The sequence below is a fragment of the Zootoca vivipara genome, chromosome 8 (assembly GCF_965207765.1).
Source record: "Zootoca vivipara chromosome 8, rZooViv2.hap1.1, whole genome shotgun sequence".
Lineage (NCBI taxonomy): Eukaryota > Metazoa > Chordata > Lepidosauria > Squamata > Lacertidae > Zootoca > Zootoca vivipara.
The window spans coordinates 72,396,677-72,411,454 of record NC_142591.1 but is presented as its reverse complement, the minus strand read 5'-3'; the positions used below and the strand labels follow the sequence as shown (position 1 = coordinate 72,411,454).

Below are 14,778 nucleotides of genomic sequence, written 5' to 3'. Positions count from 1 at the left end.
TAACTATACATTGGAATCTACTCCGGATCAATATTGAGTAGATTTTAAATGACACCGACAGGCGGAAATAGCCCTCCTATCTGGACAGAGGAGCTTAAAAGAGGATGTGTGAACTACTCTTTCCCCACTGTCATACCAGAATCTTTTCAGCTTTGGGAGATTCCACAGTCAGCCAAAGATCTATTCCCAGAGCTGAGAAGGAGTGCTGCTGGTTCCTTTCATAGGATGTTCAATACATGAAATAACTGCAAAATCTCCCTTGCAAGCAATGCCTTTAATTCTGAGAGCTGAGCAAAAGGTGCTGTTATCTATGCAAACACATATGGCGAGGGGAATAATGGCACACATTCTTCTTTTTTCACAAATGAAAAACAATTCTGTATATCTCTAGAGAACCCCAAATGCTTTTTTTAAATAAATAAAAATCATTTCAATGATTACCTTCCAGCGAATCTTGCAAAAGAAAAAAAGAAAAAAAGGCCTCTTTCTGTAATATGACAGTGTGCCATATTTGGATAGAGGACAGGAACAGAAGTGAAGCAAATGTAGCAATTTGTATAACACATGTGCCTATTTAATTGAATTTCTTCAGAAAGATAAATATGGCAGGTTGCTAAATATGCAGCTGCGTAAAACATTCGGGCAAGTGCCCATCATACACCTCATAGGCTCTTCTCTCCTTCTCTCCTGAGAGCCAGTGTGTTGTAGTGGTTAAGAGCGGTAGACTTGTAATCTGGGGGACCGGGTTCGCGTCTCTGCTCCTCCACATGCAGCTGCTGGGTGACCTTGGGCTAGTCACACTTCTCTGAAGTCTCTCAGCCCCACTCACCTCACAGAGTGTTTGTTGTGGGGGAGGAAGTGAAAGGAGATTGTTAGCCGCTTTGAGACTCCTTCGGGTAGTGATAAAGCGGGATATCAAATCCAAACTCTTCTTCTTCTTCCTGTGACTGCTGTTTCACTTCCGGCTACCAGCTGCACATTCCAGGCAAGGCGTTTTCGACTATAACTCCCATTAGCCACAAGCGTGAAGCTGATGAGACTTGGGTTACAACTACTGTACACTAAAGCACTCTTATGCCACTCTAGCAGTCATGGCTTTCCTCAAAGAATCTAGGAAAACATCGTTCGTTAAGGGTGATGAGAATTGTGGCTCTTCAAGGGAATCTCCTAAGAACTCTCAATGAGAACAGTTTTTTCATTGAACTGCTGATAGACTAGTCGTCAGTCTGAACCAGACTCCAGGATTGGGGAATTGAGTAGTGAGAGATAAAGCGATCCCCACAACTTTTTTTGAATCAGCCCTTTTAGGTATGCAGGAAGAAACCTATCATCCTTTTTATCAAGTATATATATATGTATATGTGTGTGTGTGTGTGTGTGTGTGTGTGTGTGTGTGTGTGTGTGTGTGTGTATATATATATATATATATATATATATATATATATATATATATACCGGTATATATAAAATCATTTTTTACACCACTTAACACCACAGTTTTTAGGTGGCGAACAATAAGGTAGGATATTTATTATTATTATTATTATTATTATTATTATTATTATTATTATTACCCCACCCATCTGGCTGGGTTTCCCCAACCAATGCCAGTTAAGCGTGTCATTGTGTCATTGCAATTGGTTCAGGCTTCTTCTGAAAGCATGCAAACTGACAATCAACTGATCGTGGGCTGCAGTTGTCCAAATTGGTGCAGTTTAAGCTACTGTACTGCTGGTAGTCACCCTTACGTTGGGGGAATTGGAAAAGTAAAGCAGAGTTGGGAACCTTCCAAGGCCAAGAGACAGGGATGATGGGATTTGTAGTCCTGAAATGCCTCAGCTTCCTCATCCATGATATAGAGCAGGCACCCCCAAACCGTGGCCCTCCAGATGTTTTGGACTACAATTCTCATCATCCCTGACCACTGGTCCTGTTAGCTAGGGATCATGGGAGTTGTAGGCCAAAACATCTGGAGGGCCGCAGTTTGGGGATGCCTGATATAGAGAGTATAAGCTCTGCAATGTCCTGTAACATAAAACAAGAAAATTCTCAAGCAAAGACTTGATAAATTTCGGCTGGGAGTAAAAGTTTATGGCTGATCTCTAAACTTTTTTTTAATTATTATTTTTTAGGGGTGTATAATGGGAAAGCTGACACAATCTGAATTCCTGTACAGAGAGCCATATTGTCAAGCAAGATTTAGAAACAAACAATTAAATGTATTTTTATGGCTTTGTTTTTAATAGCGGCAGTATTTACAATCCTTCACCACCCGAACAACGAAGTAAACATAATCTAGCATCTACACATTTCGCTGATGAAGCAATACGAGAGGAGAGGGAAAACATTTTTAAAATAATGAGCCAGCCTTGTAAAAATTAATGTTTTTGTACCTTATCATCCAAATATACTAAATTAAAGATTTGATTAGCAGAAGTGAAGTGCCTATATCCTTACCTAATAAAGAAAGGCATACAGTGAAAATACCCTCAGGATCATCAAGTTTTGACATTCCTAATTAATAGCTTTGACTGTTTTGTTGTTGTTGTTGTTGTTTTGTTTACTTATTACATTCCTTAGGGCCTGGGCCTAGATATGCAGCCGCTGGAAGCAAAGGACAAGATGGTGGTTGCCTCCATTCCACATACAGTGGTCTACTGAACTGGAAGTTGAATCTTATCGCAACTCTGGTGTTGGACAATGAAAACAACGAAGGCAGTCCCTTCCTTCTTCCATCAATAATGGGCAAGAGGGACAATTGGGAGATTTGCTGGCCGTGAGTGTCAGCCCCTTAATGGGCACCGAGGAGCTGGAAGGTGATCATGAATAGTTGCCACGGCAATGTGGCCACACACAAGGAGAAGTGCCTGTCAGGGCCCTGGGTGGCCCCACATGAGGCCATGAGACCTGTAGGAGCATGCACAGTTTGCAGCACCTACTTTAAAAGGCAAGGAGTCAGCTTCGCCTGTTGAATAGCAGCCTGAAGGGGGAGAAAGAGTGACTCCACCTGCAGCTGATCAGCCGTCACAGAGGAGAAGGAACGGATGAGAAGCAGCTGGCTCTGGCCTTCTTAAACAGAGCTCTCAGCAGCAGTCAGATACTGGAAACAATGCCTGTGTTTCCTGGCCCCACCTTACTCTTTCCTGCTCTCCATCCAGATTCTCTGACCTCTGGGCTGTCTGACTTTGTATGTGGATTCTGCTCTCAGGCAAGAGTTCCTCAGAGACTCCTGGCCCCTACTTGCTCAGCAACAAAACTTGGATGGGGCAATGACCCGGTGGTTGGACTGGCGACTGGTGGCTGGTCTTGTGGCTCTGCCTTTGGTGGTGGTAGCAGAGTATGAGACAGAGGCGGAGAATTGCAATGCTGTCAGCCCCTTGATATCTGAGGCCTGAGGAGAAACAGGACTGATATAGGGGGGTAGCAAGATCCTGTCAAGGCACATAGTGTGGATCTCAGACAGCTAGCCTTTGCACCATACATCCTGTGCCCTCTGCCGCCTTCAGCAACCCAGTCAGAGTACCCTTTGGACTGCAGTTCTGCCTGTGCCTGAAGATAGTTGGCTCAGCTGACCCTACAGGTCAAGAAAGACACACCAGGGCCTTATGAAAACTTCTACATCCAAGTAGGTTTCTCTGACCATGCAAGTCACCTCACTGAGTAGCCACACAGACTCCTCTGCTGTATATCCATTAGTTGGAGCAATTAAAGCTGCAATCCTGCTCAGATGCAAGGCCCTCTGAATTCTTTTGAGACTTGCTCTTGAAAATGGACAGGTATAGCATTGAGCTGAAAGGGACCTGCTCTGGTTGTGTGCAACGTTGCCTTTGCCTCTTTCCCCCCTGCCTTTAAGGGGCTTCAGGCAACCCTCCTTCGCATTAAAGGCATGAGTGAGGGGACCCAAGGCTGAACAGGCTAGCCCCACCCCCTGATGGAAGCGTGTTTAAGGCGCTGGTGTCCATGCATCGAGCTCCTCCGTGCTGTGGAGGATTCTGATTGGCCCATGAGCCCTCCTTGCATGGTACATGATAAGGATTGCAGCTTAGTGGTAGAGCATCTGCTTTGCATGCAGAAGGTATTGGGTTCAATCCCTGGCATTTCCATGTAGATCTGGGAGAGTCCCTGGTCTGAATATCAGGAGAGCCACTAGCAGTCAGTGTGGACAGTACTGAGCAATCTGGATCCATGGTCCAGCTTTCCGTAAGGTAGATTCCTAAGCTCCTGTGCTAAGAGTTGCTAGAAGACTCCTAGTCCTCTCTCCCAGCTTCAATACCCTGAGTGGTTTAGCAGGCAATCACTCTTCCCAGGAGACACTAGGGACTGTAAATCTTGGAGGGGAATAGGGCTCTCCCAACAACTCTCTGCACCCATAACAAACTGCAGCTCCCATAATGATTTGGGGGAAGCTTTAAAAATATGGTGTGAATGTGGTGGTGGTTTGCTATTGGAGTGTCCGCACTTCATTCCGTTTCATTAGTTTCCCCAGTGTTGTTGCATTATGGCGTCTCTGACGGGGCCCTCTTGCGCTATAGTGCAATGAAAGCAGAAGGAAGGAAACAAGCGGGAACATTTGTGGGGCTGTGTTTAACCAGCTCAATATCATCATGAACACAAATCATCATGTCTAAATGATGATTCATCATGTAAAAATGTCAACAAGGGCCTTAGGAAGCAAGGCCATGAGAATGACACTTGTGAATAGTATTTATTTATTGCAGGAGTTTGAAAAAAAGTTACAGTGGTACCTCGGTTTACAAACACAATTGGTTCCGGAAGTCTGTACTTAACCTGAAGCAAACTTTCCCATTGAAAGTAATGGAAAGTGGATTAATCCATTCCAGACAGGTCCACGGAGTACTTAAACTGAAAGTGCTCAAACCGAGGCGTTCTTAAACCGAGGTATGACTGAATATATATTTCTGAATTAAGACAATATAATGGGAAATTATAGTTTGCTTCTTTGCAAAGTGGTATGTTGGGTTAATTGGCATTTGTGTGCGAGAGAGAAAGAGAATGTTAAAATCACATGGCTGAGCTGTGCTACTGTGTTCAAAATCAAGGTGTGTGTGTGGAGAATGTGTGTGTGTGCTTCTATAAGATTTAAATTCTGTTTCTGGGTGAAAAGCAATATATTAAGAAAGAGAAGCATTTCATCTAGCTAGTTGGCTGTCTCAGTTTTGAATTCCCTCCTGTAGTATTTATGCCGAACTTTACCGACATTGCAGTTCATTGATGCAAATAATTTCAGCGCGTTTTTAGCCAAATAAATCTCCAGTGAGGGATTGTTTTTAGTTAATAACCTCCACAGCAGCAGACAGAAATATTTCAGTGGTGCCATAAATTCTGGCTTGGTTTTTACAGCTCTGCTGAAGTAGAGAGATCGTTATAGCTTTCTGGTCCCTCTCCTGCCAATGCTGTCCTGCCAATCAAATTGATGGGCAGCATGCCTGCTGTTCAGAAGGATGAACCTTGGAAATGTTGGCTACTTCAGAAGATTCCGAGCTGGAGCCAACTAAGTCCTATGCAGAGCAGACCCACTGAAATCAATAAACCTAAGTTAGTTGTGCCTATTAATTTCAGTGGCTCTACTAGACTGCCCTTTCTTTTTCAATTTTCCCAAATCACCATCCTCACAACATTTTATTAATCCATTTCTTTATTTCATTTATTCCATTTATATGGGGAAAGTCTCCGAGGAACTCGAATGCAACACACATACCCCACCCAAATATTAACAATTATCCAGGCATTTGGGTGATGTTTTATACTGCAGGTATTAACCGTTGTTTTTTTATCCTGTTTTGAGTTGATGCATTAAGTGTTCTCTGTATAGGGTGGGATTATAATAGTTAGCTGCCTCAGGTTCCCTTTTGGGAGGGCATAATTTGGGGAGGGGGGAAAAAGATAGAGAGTAAATATGTTATGCTGGTGCGGTTCTGCATATAAGTCTGCACAAACTGTACCTGTTTTTGCAGACAAGCAAACAAAGAATGCCTGGGGGGTGAGCTTGCTGAGGGCCAACCCGGGACATTTTGGCCCCTGAGGTGAACCCCAAAATGGCACCTGCTGAGAGGGAAGAATTAGTAGTAATAATAGTACCGTGCCCAGTGCTTTTTTTCTGGGGAGACACAGGGGTATGCATACCCCTAAACATTTTGTGAATCTAATGGGAGAAGAAATATATATATATATATATATATATATATATATATATATATATATATATATATAGTTTAATCTGTAGCACAGTGAATCGTCAATTCCGTTGCTACCCACGATGGCGGCCTCATTTCCTGTCACGGTTTTCCTGAGTCTCAGGTGGAAGTGAGCGTTTAATGTGTGAAGCAGTGTGGAATGTAGATGTATGGTGTTTTGCTGATGAAAGTTTGGCCTCATTGAGGGGCAGTATTTCAATATGAGTAATGCATGTTCTTTGCACTTTTGTCCATTTGTTGTACACTGGTACCTCGGTTTACGGACACAATTGGTTCTGGGGAGCTGGTTGCTCCCCAAGCAGTCCATAAACGGAGTGTCTCTTCTGCGCGTACGCGAAGCGCCTATAGAGCGCTTCTGCGCATGCATGCGCTGTGCAGATCACTTCTGCGCATCTGCACGCCGCAGATCCCGGGTGTAAGCACTTCCGGGTCCGCGGCGTTCGCAAACCGATTGATTGCAAACTGCAGCGATCGTAAACTGAGGTACCACTGTATTTCTTTTTCCCGATTTGAACTATAAAATGGTGATTTTCTTGAGTCTAAATGAGAGTACTGCGAAACATTTTTATTTTTTTTATAGGAAAAAAGCACTGACCGCACCCATCTGACTGGGTGCCCCAGCCACTCTGGATGGCTTCCAACATATAAAAAAACATAATAAAATATTTTGTGAGTGACTATCTACATCAAGAACAAGGAGAGAATAAAGATCTACATTGGGATCTGCCACCTAAGGCATTTGCTTCACCTTGCCTCATGTGTGGGCCGCCCCTGGACTTCCTGCCACAGTTCTGCCCCTTGCATGCACATTTAAATGCACAGAAGGTGTTTTAACAATACAGTGCAGTCCTATACATGGGGTGCAGGTGGCGCTGTGGTACAAACCACAGAGCCTAGGGCTTGCCGATCAGAAGGTCGGCAGTTCGAGTCCCCGTGACGGGGTGAGCTCCCGTTGTTCAGTCCCAGCTCCTGCCCACCTAGCAGTTTGAAAGCATGGCAAAGTGCAAGTAGATAAATAGGTACCGCTCTGGCAGGAAGGTAAACGGCATTTCCGTGCGCTGTTCTGGTTCGGCAGAAGTGGCTTTGTCATGCTGGCCACATGACCCAAAAGCTGTCTGTGGACAAACGCCAGCTCCCTCGGCCAGTAAAGCGAGATGAGCACACAACCCGAGTCATCCACGACTGGACCTAATGGTCAGGGGTACCTTTACCTTTACCTTACATTAATATCAGTGTACTGGAAGAAGCAAAGGTCACCAGTGTTGAAGTGATGATTCTTCAACATCAACTTCGTTGGACTGGTCATGTTGTGCGGATGCCTGATGATCGTCTTCCAAAGCAACTACTCTATTCCGAACTTAAAAATGGAAAGCGTAATGCTGGTGGTCAACAAAAGAGGTTTAAAGACTGTCTCAATGCAAATCTTTAAAAATGTAGTATAAACACTGACAACTGGGAAACACTGGCCTGCGAGCGCTCCAATTGGAGAACAGCCTTTACCAAAGGTATAATGGGCTTTGAAGACACTCGAACTCAGGACGCAAGGGAGAAACGTGCTAAGAGGAAGGCATGCTTGGCAATTCCACACCGTGATCAACTCCCACCTGGAAACCGATGTCCCCACTGTGGAAGGACGTGTGGATCCAGAATTGGTCTCCACGGTCACTTACGGACTCATTGTTAAAACCGTGTTTATGGAAGACAATCTTACTCGGCTACGAGTGATCGCCAAAGAAGAAGGACTCTTGGTTTTCTTTCTTATTCTTTTTTAAAAAGAAATAACACCTGAAGTAGGGTGTCCCATTTCTGCCTAATGTGTCTATGCATGTTAATAAGCGGTATTCCAGTGACTGATGCTACAGCTATTATCCCCTCGGCTCAGTCAGCAGAGCTTGAGACTTTTAATCTCAGAGTCATGGGTTCAAGCCCCACTTTGGGTTAAAAGATTCCTTCATTTCAGACAATATGGCCCTCATGGTTCCTTCCAACTCTACAATTCCTATTGAAAGGTTTGGGGAACCAATACTGGCCCTCCTCAGAGTAGACCCATCAAAAGTAATGCTCACGACTAGCTTAGCTCCATTAATTTTTAGTGGGCCAACTCTGAGTAGGATGTAGTTGGATCTGACCCTTTGGATCGCCAGCACATTGCTGAGCTACAACTCCCATCATCCCTGACTATTCCATGCTTGCTGGGGCAGATGGGAGATGTAGTTCTGCAACATCTGGATGGAGAAAGTTTCGCTACACCTGCCCTGTGTGGAGCTGGTCCTTTCACTTGCTGGAAGCATCACACAGCTCAGAATACCTTAAATACTGGTATGCAAAGCAGCCTCGTCTCCTGTGAACTTTGCACATTGTACGAAATCTGGATATAATGGGCTAGCTAGTAAAGCTTATTTCTGGATTACTGGCTGCATTATTTATAAGCAGTATTATTTCAAGCTCCCAGCATGTATAAGTGTATGGGTAACTGCAAGGCTTGCTGGCCTCATAATCACGGCATTTTTGAGCTTGGTGGCAGCATTTTATTTTATTTTTTAAGTATCATTTATGTATAATCCCTGCGTAGGCGACTGTAAACTCGTTTTTGTCAAGATTTAACGCTGCTTTGTAATCTGCGGTGTTTAGGACCCTAACAGCTTGTTGTTGCAAATGTCGTCATTTGTCACCCTACCTTCTGCCACCAGCTGTAGGGCAAGAGAACTATTTTAATTAAAAAATTTGTCTGAGCACATATTTCACTGTTTATGCACGGCAAACAGCACCAATCGCCCTGTGGGTTTTGTGCGCTGCCGTCTCTGAACAGAAAAAGCATTTTCTTCAGGGGTTTGTGCCTTTAAGGTAAAGAGGGCACAGTCATTGTATATATCCACTTATTGTTTTTTTTATTTAAAAAAAAAGGGAAAGGAAGGAAGATATCTATTTTTACCTGCTGTTTTTCATATTTTCTTCATTAAGGGCTCCATCTGCATTAGCTTTTCAACGCACGCCAGTCGTGAATTGAGACATATGAATCAGCCTTTCATCTTACTGGTGGCGTTTGCAGGATGAGGCTGCCACCAGGTGTGAGGGTATCAAGGTACCCTCTAGCTCAGTGCCTGGGGAGTGGTGGAGCGACAGTGGTCACAGAGAGGAGAGAGAGGAGACTGAGGGGAGGAGGTGTTGGAAGCTGAAGAGGTAACAGGGTCTGGTGAGCAGGGAGAGTCTGTGGCAGAGAGAAGTTCAGAATCAGAATCAGGAGAGGCTGGTGAAGAAGCCAGGGTGTCTCCTCCTGCGACAATCTCCCCTTCCCCCTGTCTCCCAGAACCAGGAGAGGCATGAAAAGGGCAGAGGAGATATTGGCTGCAAGCAGGCACAGTTTCTGATTGCTTGGAAAATGCCCTGGAGAGGATGGGACTTAGATGGCTGTAAAGGAGGCGGGGACTTTCAATCTTGGCAACTGATTTTCATGGGGTTAGGACCACTGGGAATGAGCTGCTCTGCTCATCAGGCCTGACACTCAACCGGTTCTGTGGAGATCATAAACTGCGATAGCTTAGTTGGCAGAGCATAAGACTCTTCTTAATCTCAGGTTCATAGATTCGAGTCCCATACTGAGCAAAGGATTCCTGCATTGCAGGGGGTTGGACCTGATGACTCTTGGGGGTACCTTCCAACTCTCTGGTTTTGTGATTTAAACCACTCACATCAACCCCTGCAATTTTCTAACTGGGCCATAAGTGTTATACCAGCCACGCCCACCTAGCTCAGTACTGTAGACACAGACTGGCAGTCATTCTGCACGGATTCAGGCAGTCCTACCTAGAGACACCAGGGATTGAACCTGGGACCTTCTGCATGCAGGACAGGTGCTCCACCACTAAGCTACGGCCCTCGCCAGTTCGGCTGCTGTCAGATATCAGCTAATGGGGACAGTGATGTCAGGAGCAGGCTGTGGGGAGGCCAATGGGAGTAGGAGTTTTACACGGGCACACCACATGCATGTCCCCCTTTGCTCGTCAATCAGGACCCCACTTTCATGTGCGCTTTTGCCAGACATGGGGCCAAAGACACACATTTGTGTTTACTGAGAAGACATCTGAAGGCAGCCCTGTGTAGGGAAGTGTTTAATGTTTTATTGCGTTTTTAATATTTTTCTGGGAGCCACCCAAAGTGGGAATAGTGTACTGAAATTGAATTAAATTTGTTGAATTGTTTGAAAACTAATAAAAAAATATTGGGAGGGGGGAAAGCTTCGTTAGTTTCATAGTAGATTCCCCCCGGCTACATTTTGCCTTTTGGGGGGGGGGGGACTGAGACACTCAATCATAGTTGTGCCCTGCTTTCACAGTGAGATCACTCCAGATAACACTTTTTTTAAAAAAAAACCAGTTTGACTTGATTTGCTTGCATAAAGTTTGCAGGCATGTTGGACAATGTCAGCTATTTATTGAACATTTGCTTTCAGGGGGCTTAGACGGCACTGCATCAAGACAATGTGACCCAACACTTCCCTGTGTATTCCCCCCCCCCCATCACTTTCCTCATTGCAAGGGATTCAGTCTTTTGCAGGAGAAGTGGACTCGTTGCACAAGAGTGCTAAACCGTCTTGGATTGCACAACCTGAATTTGTCGGCATGTACCTGAATCCCACTAAAGTTACTAGTGGCAATCTGGAACTGCCCTGAATGTTTGGTCTGGAACAGACACCGTTCATTCACTCTTTCGTAATGGAGGATCCAGATAACTGCCAAACCACTGCATTTCAGAGGGGTGGGGTGTGTGGGTTGCCCTCCCATCTTTTCAGTGACCTGACTGGTGGTGATTGTTCTGAACTAAGCAGATTAAACAGGCAGCAATCATTTGAAAAGTAAAGCAGACATTCCATTCTTTGGAGGTGTCCCATTCTTTCCTCTACTCCAAAGGAGGCTCTGAATTCTAATATAATAACTAAGATTCCTTCTCCAGCCAAGTTAATGGAAATTCTCATTAATATTCAAGCCATACTCCCCGACCAATTCAGACCTAACTGTGCAACATAATCTTCCAATTTTTGCCAGGCTCGCCGGTGGGATTGTGTGTTGCGTCTTCTGGCTTTCTCCCTGAAACGCAGCTCCGTTATTCTGAGCTTGCAGCAAAGCTCGGGGCCTTTGATTCTAGAGCAGTTGGCATGTCAGCTTCGTTTCTCAACCTCTGTATTTCCATGCTTAAATCCAGCAAGGTTTTGGCAAGCTTGTGGTTCTGCGACTTCATCTCCAACTGCAAAGAACAAAAAGACGATAATTACTTTTTAGCAGGTGATCGCCACCCAGAAGGGCTTAATTAGTGCCAGCGCTTAGCCCTGGCATTGTGTCAGTGTCCAAATCCATTCCTGGACTTCGTGTAGACGGAGTAGGTTACAAAAAGGGGGGCTCCTGATCAGGGGCAGGGCGGATTTTCCTCATTACTGAGCAACAGAAGCCCCATGCTAACCTTTGCCAAACTGATGCCCTTCAAATATTTTGGACTACAACTCCCATCAGCGCCACCCAGCTGTTGTCTGCAGATGTTCGGATGATCATCTATCTGCATGGCTTCTACATATGGACAATGGCAAGTTCTGGCTGATTTTTTTAAAAAAAATTAAGCAGAGGTTGGGCAGCTATCTGTCATGGATGCTTCAGCTGAGATACCTGGGGGGCTGGACTAGATGACTCTCGGGGTCCCTTCCAACTCCACAATTCTAGGATTCTGTTCTATGATTGGTAACCTCACCGTTTTCGAGCTCCTGCTCACATGGAGAGAACGAGTGTCGGGAGCTGGAGCCAGGAGTAGGTCAGCAATAAAAACACCTGTGTCAGTGAAGTTAACTATTCGAAAAAAACTTGCAAGTAGGATTCAAACACGAGAGCATCCTCCCCTCCTGCCATTTCCAGCATTAATGTGAACATACACAGTGCCTGATCCTCATCAAGGCATGTCCCTCTACGGGTGAGATGCAGCTCTAATCCTTCTATGATCTGCAGACTTCGCTCCTCCTCTCCCTAAACTGGTTATCATTTATTGCCTTTCTATCCCTCCTTTCTCTCCAAAGAGCTCAAGGCGGCGTACAGTATATGGTTCTCCTCCTCTTCATTTAATCCCCACCACAACCCTGCGAGGTAGATTAGGCCATAGCTGCCAAGTTATCCCTTTTTTAAAGGGATTTTCCCTTATGCTGAATAGGCTTCCTCGCGAGAAAAGGGAAAACTTGGCAGCTATGTTAGGCTGAGAGGCAGCGACCAACCCCTGGCCACTCAGTGAGCTTCATGGCCAAGCGTGGATTTGAACCCTGGCCCCATGGGAGACGGAGCGAACTTGTTTTCTCCTGCTCCGAACTGATTGCTTCCGAGCCACACAGAAGGAGATTCCGACTGAACATCAGGAAGAACGTTCTGACAGTAAGAGTTGTTTGACTGCGGAACAGACTCCCACTAGAGGTGGTGGACTCTCCTTCCTTGGAGAGGTTGGGTGGCCATCTGCCAGATATGATCTAGTTGAGATTTCTGCATGGCAGGGGGCTTGGATTAGTTGGACGCCCCCCTTCCAAATCTCCAGTTCTATGCTTTTAGCAATTCTTGTTTTCATCTGTAAACCGCCTGGGGGTGGGGTAAGGCGGAGTATAAATAAGTATCTAATAACGTATCTCTAGAATAAGCCCCCCCCCCCGCCCCAAATCACTCACCAATTCCACACGGAGCCAGGCAATGGCGCCCTCGACGTGCGCCCTGCGCGCTTCCTCCCGGGCCACCTCGACCCCTCTGCCTTTGCAAGGCGCCGCGGGCCTGGACAGCATCAGCAGCTGCTGGGGCGCGGCGTCTCCCCCCGGTCCCCGGAAGGCGTGCAGCAGCCTCTGCTTGATGTCGTCCAGCAGCGAGCTGCAAAAAGCTTCCTCGCAGGGAGCCTGCTCGGCGCCCACCCTGATGGGCTCCATCAGGCGGGACCGGTCGTCGGGCAAGGATGCGGGGAATTGGAGAGATGGAGCGCAGATCTCTGCTCCAAACCTCACCACAACAACAAGCGCTCTCCTCTCCTCTTCCTCTCCTCCTCCCAGGCCAGGCCTTTTGTTTCCTAGCCCCTGGCTGGCCAGCGCGGCTCCTTTTCTGCAGGGAAAAAAAAACACATCTCCACCTCCCACCCCCGATGTCATTCCAAAGAAAGTGGGAGAGGAGAGGGAAGAGGAGAGGCGTTTCTCACGCTTGGGAACCGACCCCGCCTGGCCCGGTCTGGGTTCTGCTTGAAGGAGATGCGCAGCTTAGGAAAGGTAGTAGCCCCTGCATACCGGTAGAAATAATACCAGCTTCGAAACGGTTTTTAGTTTCATTATTAAATAATGCAATAACAACTGTTGCGGTGGTTGTTATATATTTATTAATAATCTGCTTTAGGAGACTTAAGGCAGCTTACAGATAAAAATTAAGAGCCGCTCAAAACTGAGAGGGAGAAAAGAAATCATTGAAAAACAATTGAACAGTAACAGAATTAAAACTATATAATCAAAATTACAATAAAAGGTATTAGTGATCGTGTTTTTGTTGCTGTAAAATAATAGCTTTTATTCATAGTTTTATTATTAAATAATGCAACTTATTAGAGTAAAAACCCATTCTACAAGCACTGCTTAAGTTTTCATTTCCCACCCACCCCCCTTCCCTCCTTGTCCCTTTTTCCCTTTATGCTGTAAACCTGCAGGTAGGAACTCCCTTTAATTGGATGTAAGCTGCTTCTGTGTGATAACCCCTTCAGAGAGAACCACAGGCTGCTGTTTGGTCGTGCGACTTGGTATACCACTCCTCAAAAGAGGGGGGGACTAGGGAGTGCAAATAATTGTGGGGCTTATGCAAATAGGTCCCCCATTAAGCAGAAATGGAGAACAGAGTAGGGTTCTCCCCTTATTTGCCATCATTTAAGGTAGGTAAACTGGGTCAGCCCCCCCCCTTTTCTCCCAAGCCTTGCAATCTTGCAAATTGCAAGGCTACAAAAGAGAGTAACTTGTTGCACATTTGTCCTTTCCATGTGGCACCCCACATAGTCAAATGCAATTATGATGCAAAACACTTAAGGACAGCATGAAACAGATGAAGAATTTAGCCTTTTTGTTGTGGAAATGAAGTTCCCAGACTATAAGCTGGAAGTAAGGAATGGCACAAGCAAGTTCCCAGGCTATAAAGGAGAGGAAAGGAATGGCACAAGCTACAAGAGCTCTTCTCAATTTCTTTAACAATGTCAGCAGATTTTTCACCACAAAAAAACAAAAACCCTCCTTGCAGTAAGAAGGTGGGTGGGAGGGAAGGGGTGCTACAATGTGGATGGATGGATTGTTTCTGCCAAATGGATCTTAGCAACAAGTCAAGGCCAAATACTGGTTTGGCCCTTCTGCAACAAACCTCAACTCCTTGTTGTTGAGGGAGCTACCTGCACATGAGGGAACCTTCAGAAGATACATGCAGTAATGGTTTTTATTTATTTTTGCAGAAGGTTCTGCTGAACACCACAGTCAAATGTACCTATAAAACAATTGCCAAAAGAAACAAAAATGAAAAGCGGTTGATGTTTTACATTC

At 45.4% G+C, this 14,778-nt stretch overlaps 1 protein-coding gene across 1 annotated transcript; it reads right to left on the bottom strand.

The window, feature by feature from the left end:
* Nucleotides 1–10,595: 10,595 nt before the first annotated feature.
* AARD (alanine and arginine rich domain containing protein) lies at nt 10,596–14,548 on the bottom strand. The gene is made up of 2 exons (XM_035124420.3): nt 12,901–14,548; nt 10,596–11,456 (listed from the first exon to the last, which is right to left on the bottom strand). Exons 1-2 carry the CDS (start codon nt 13,363–13,365, stop codon nt 11,316–11,318), a joined length of 606 nt encoding a protein of 201 aa, XP_034980311.2. The 5' UTR covers nt 13,366–14,548; the 3' UTR covers nt 10,596–11,315.
* Between the last annotated feature and the right edge of the window lie 230 nt (nt 14,549–14,778).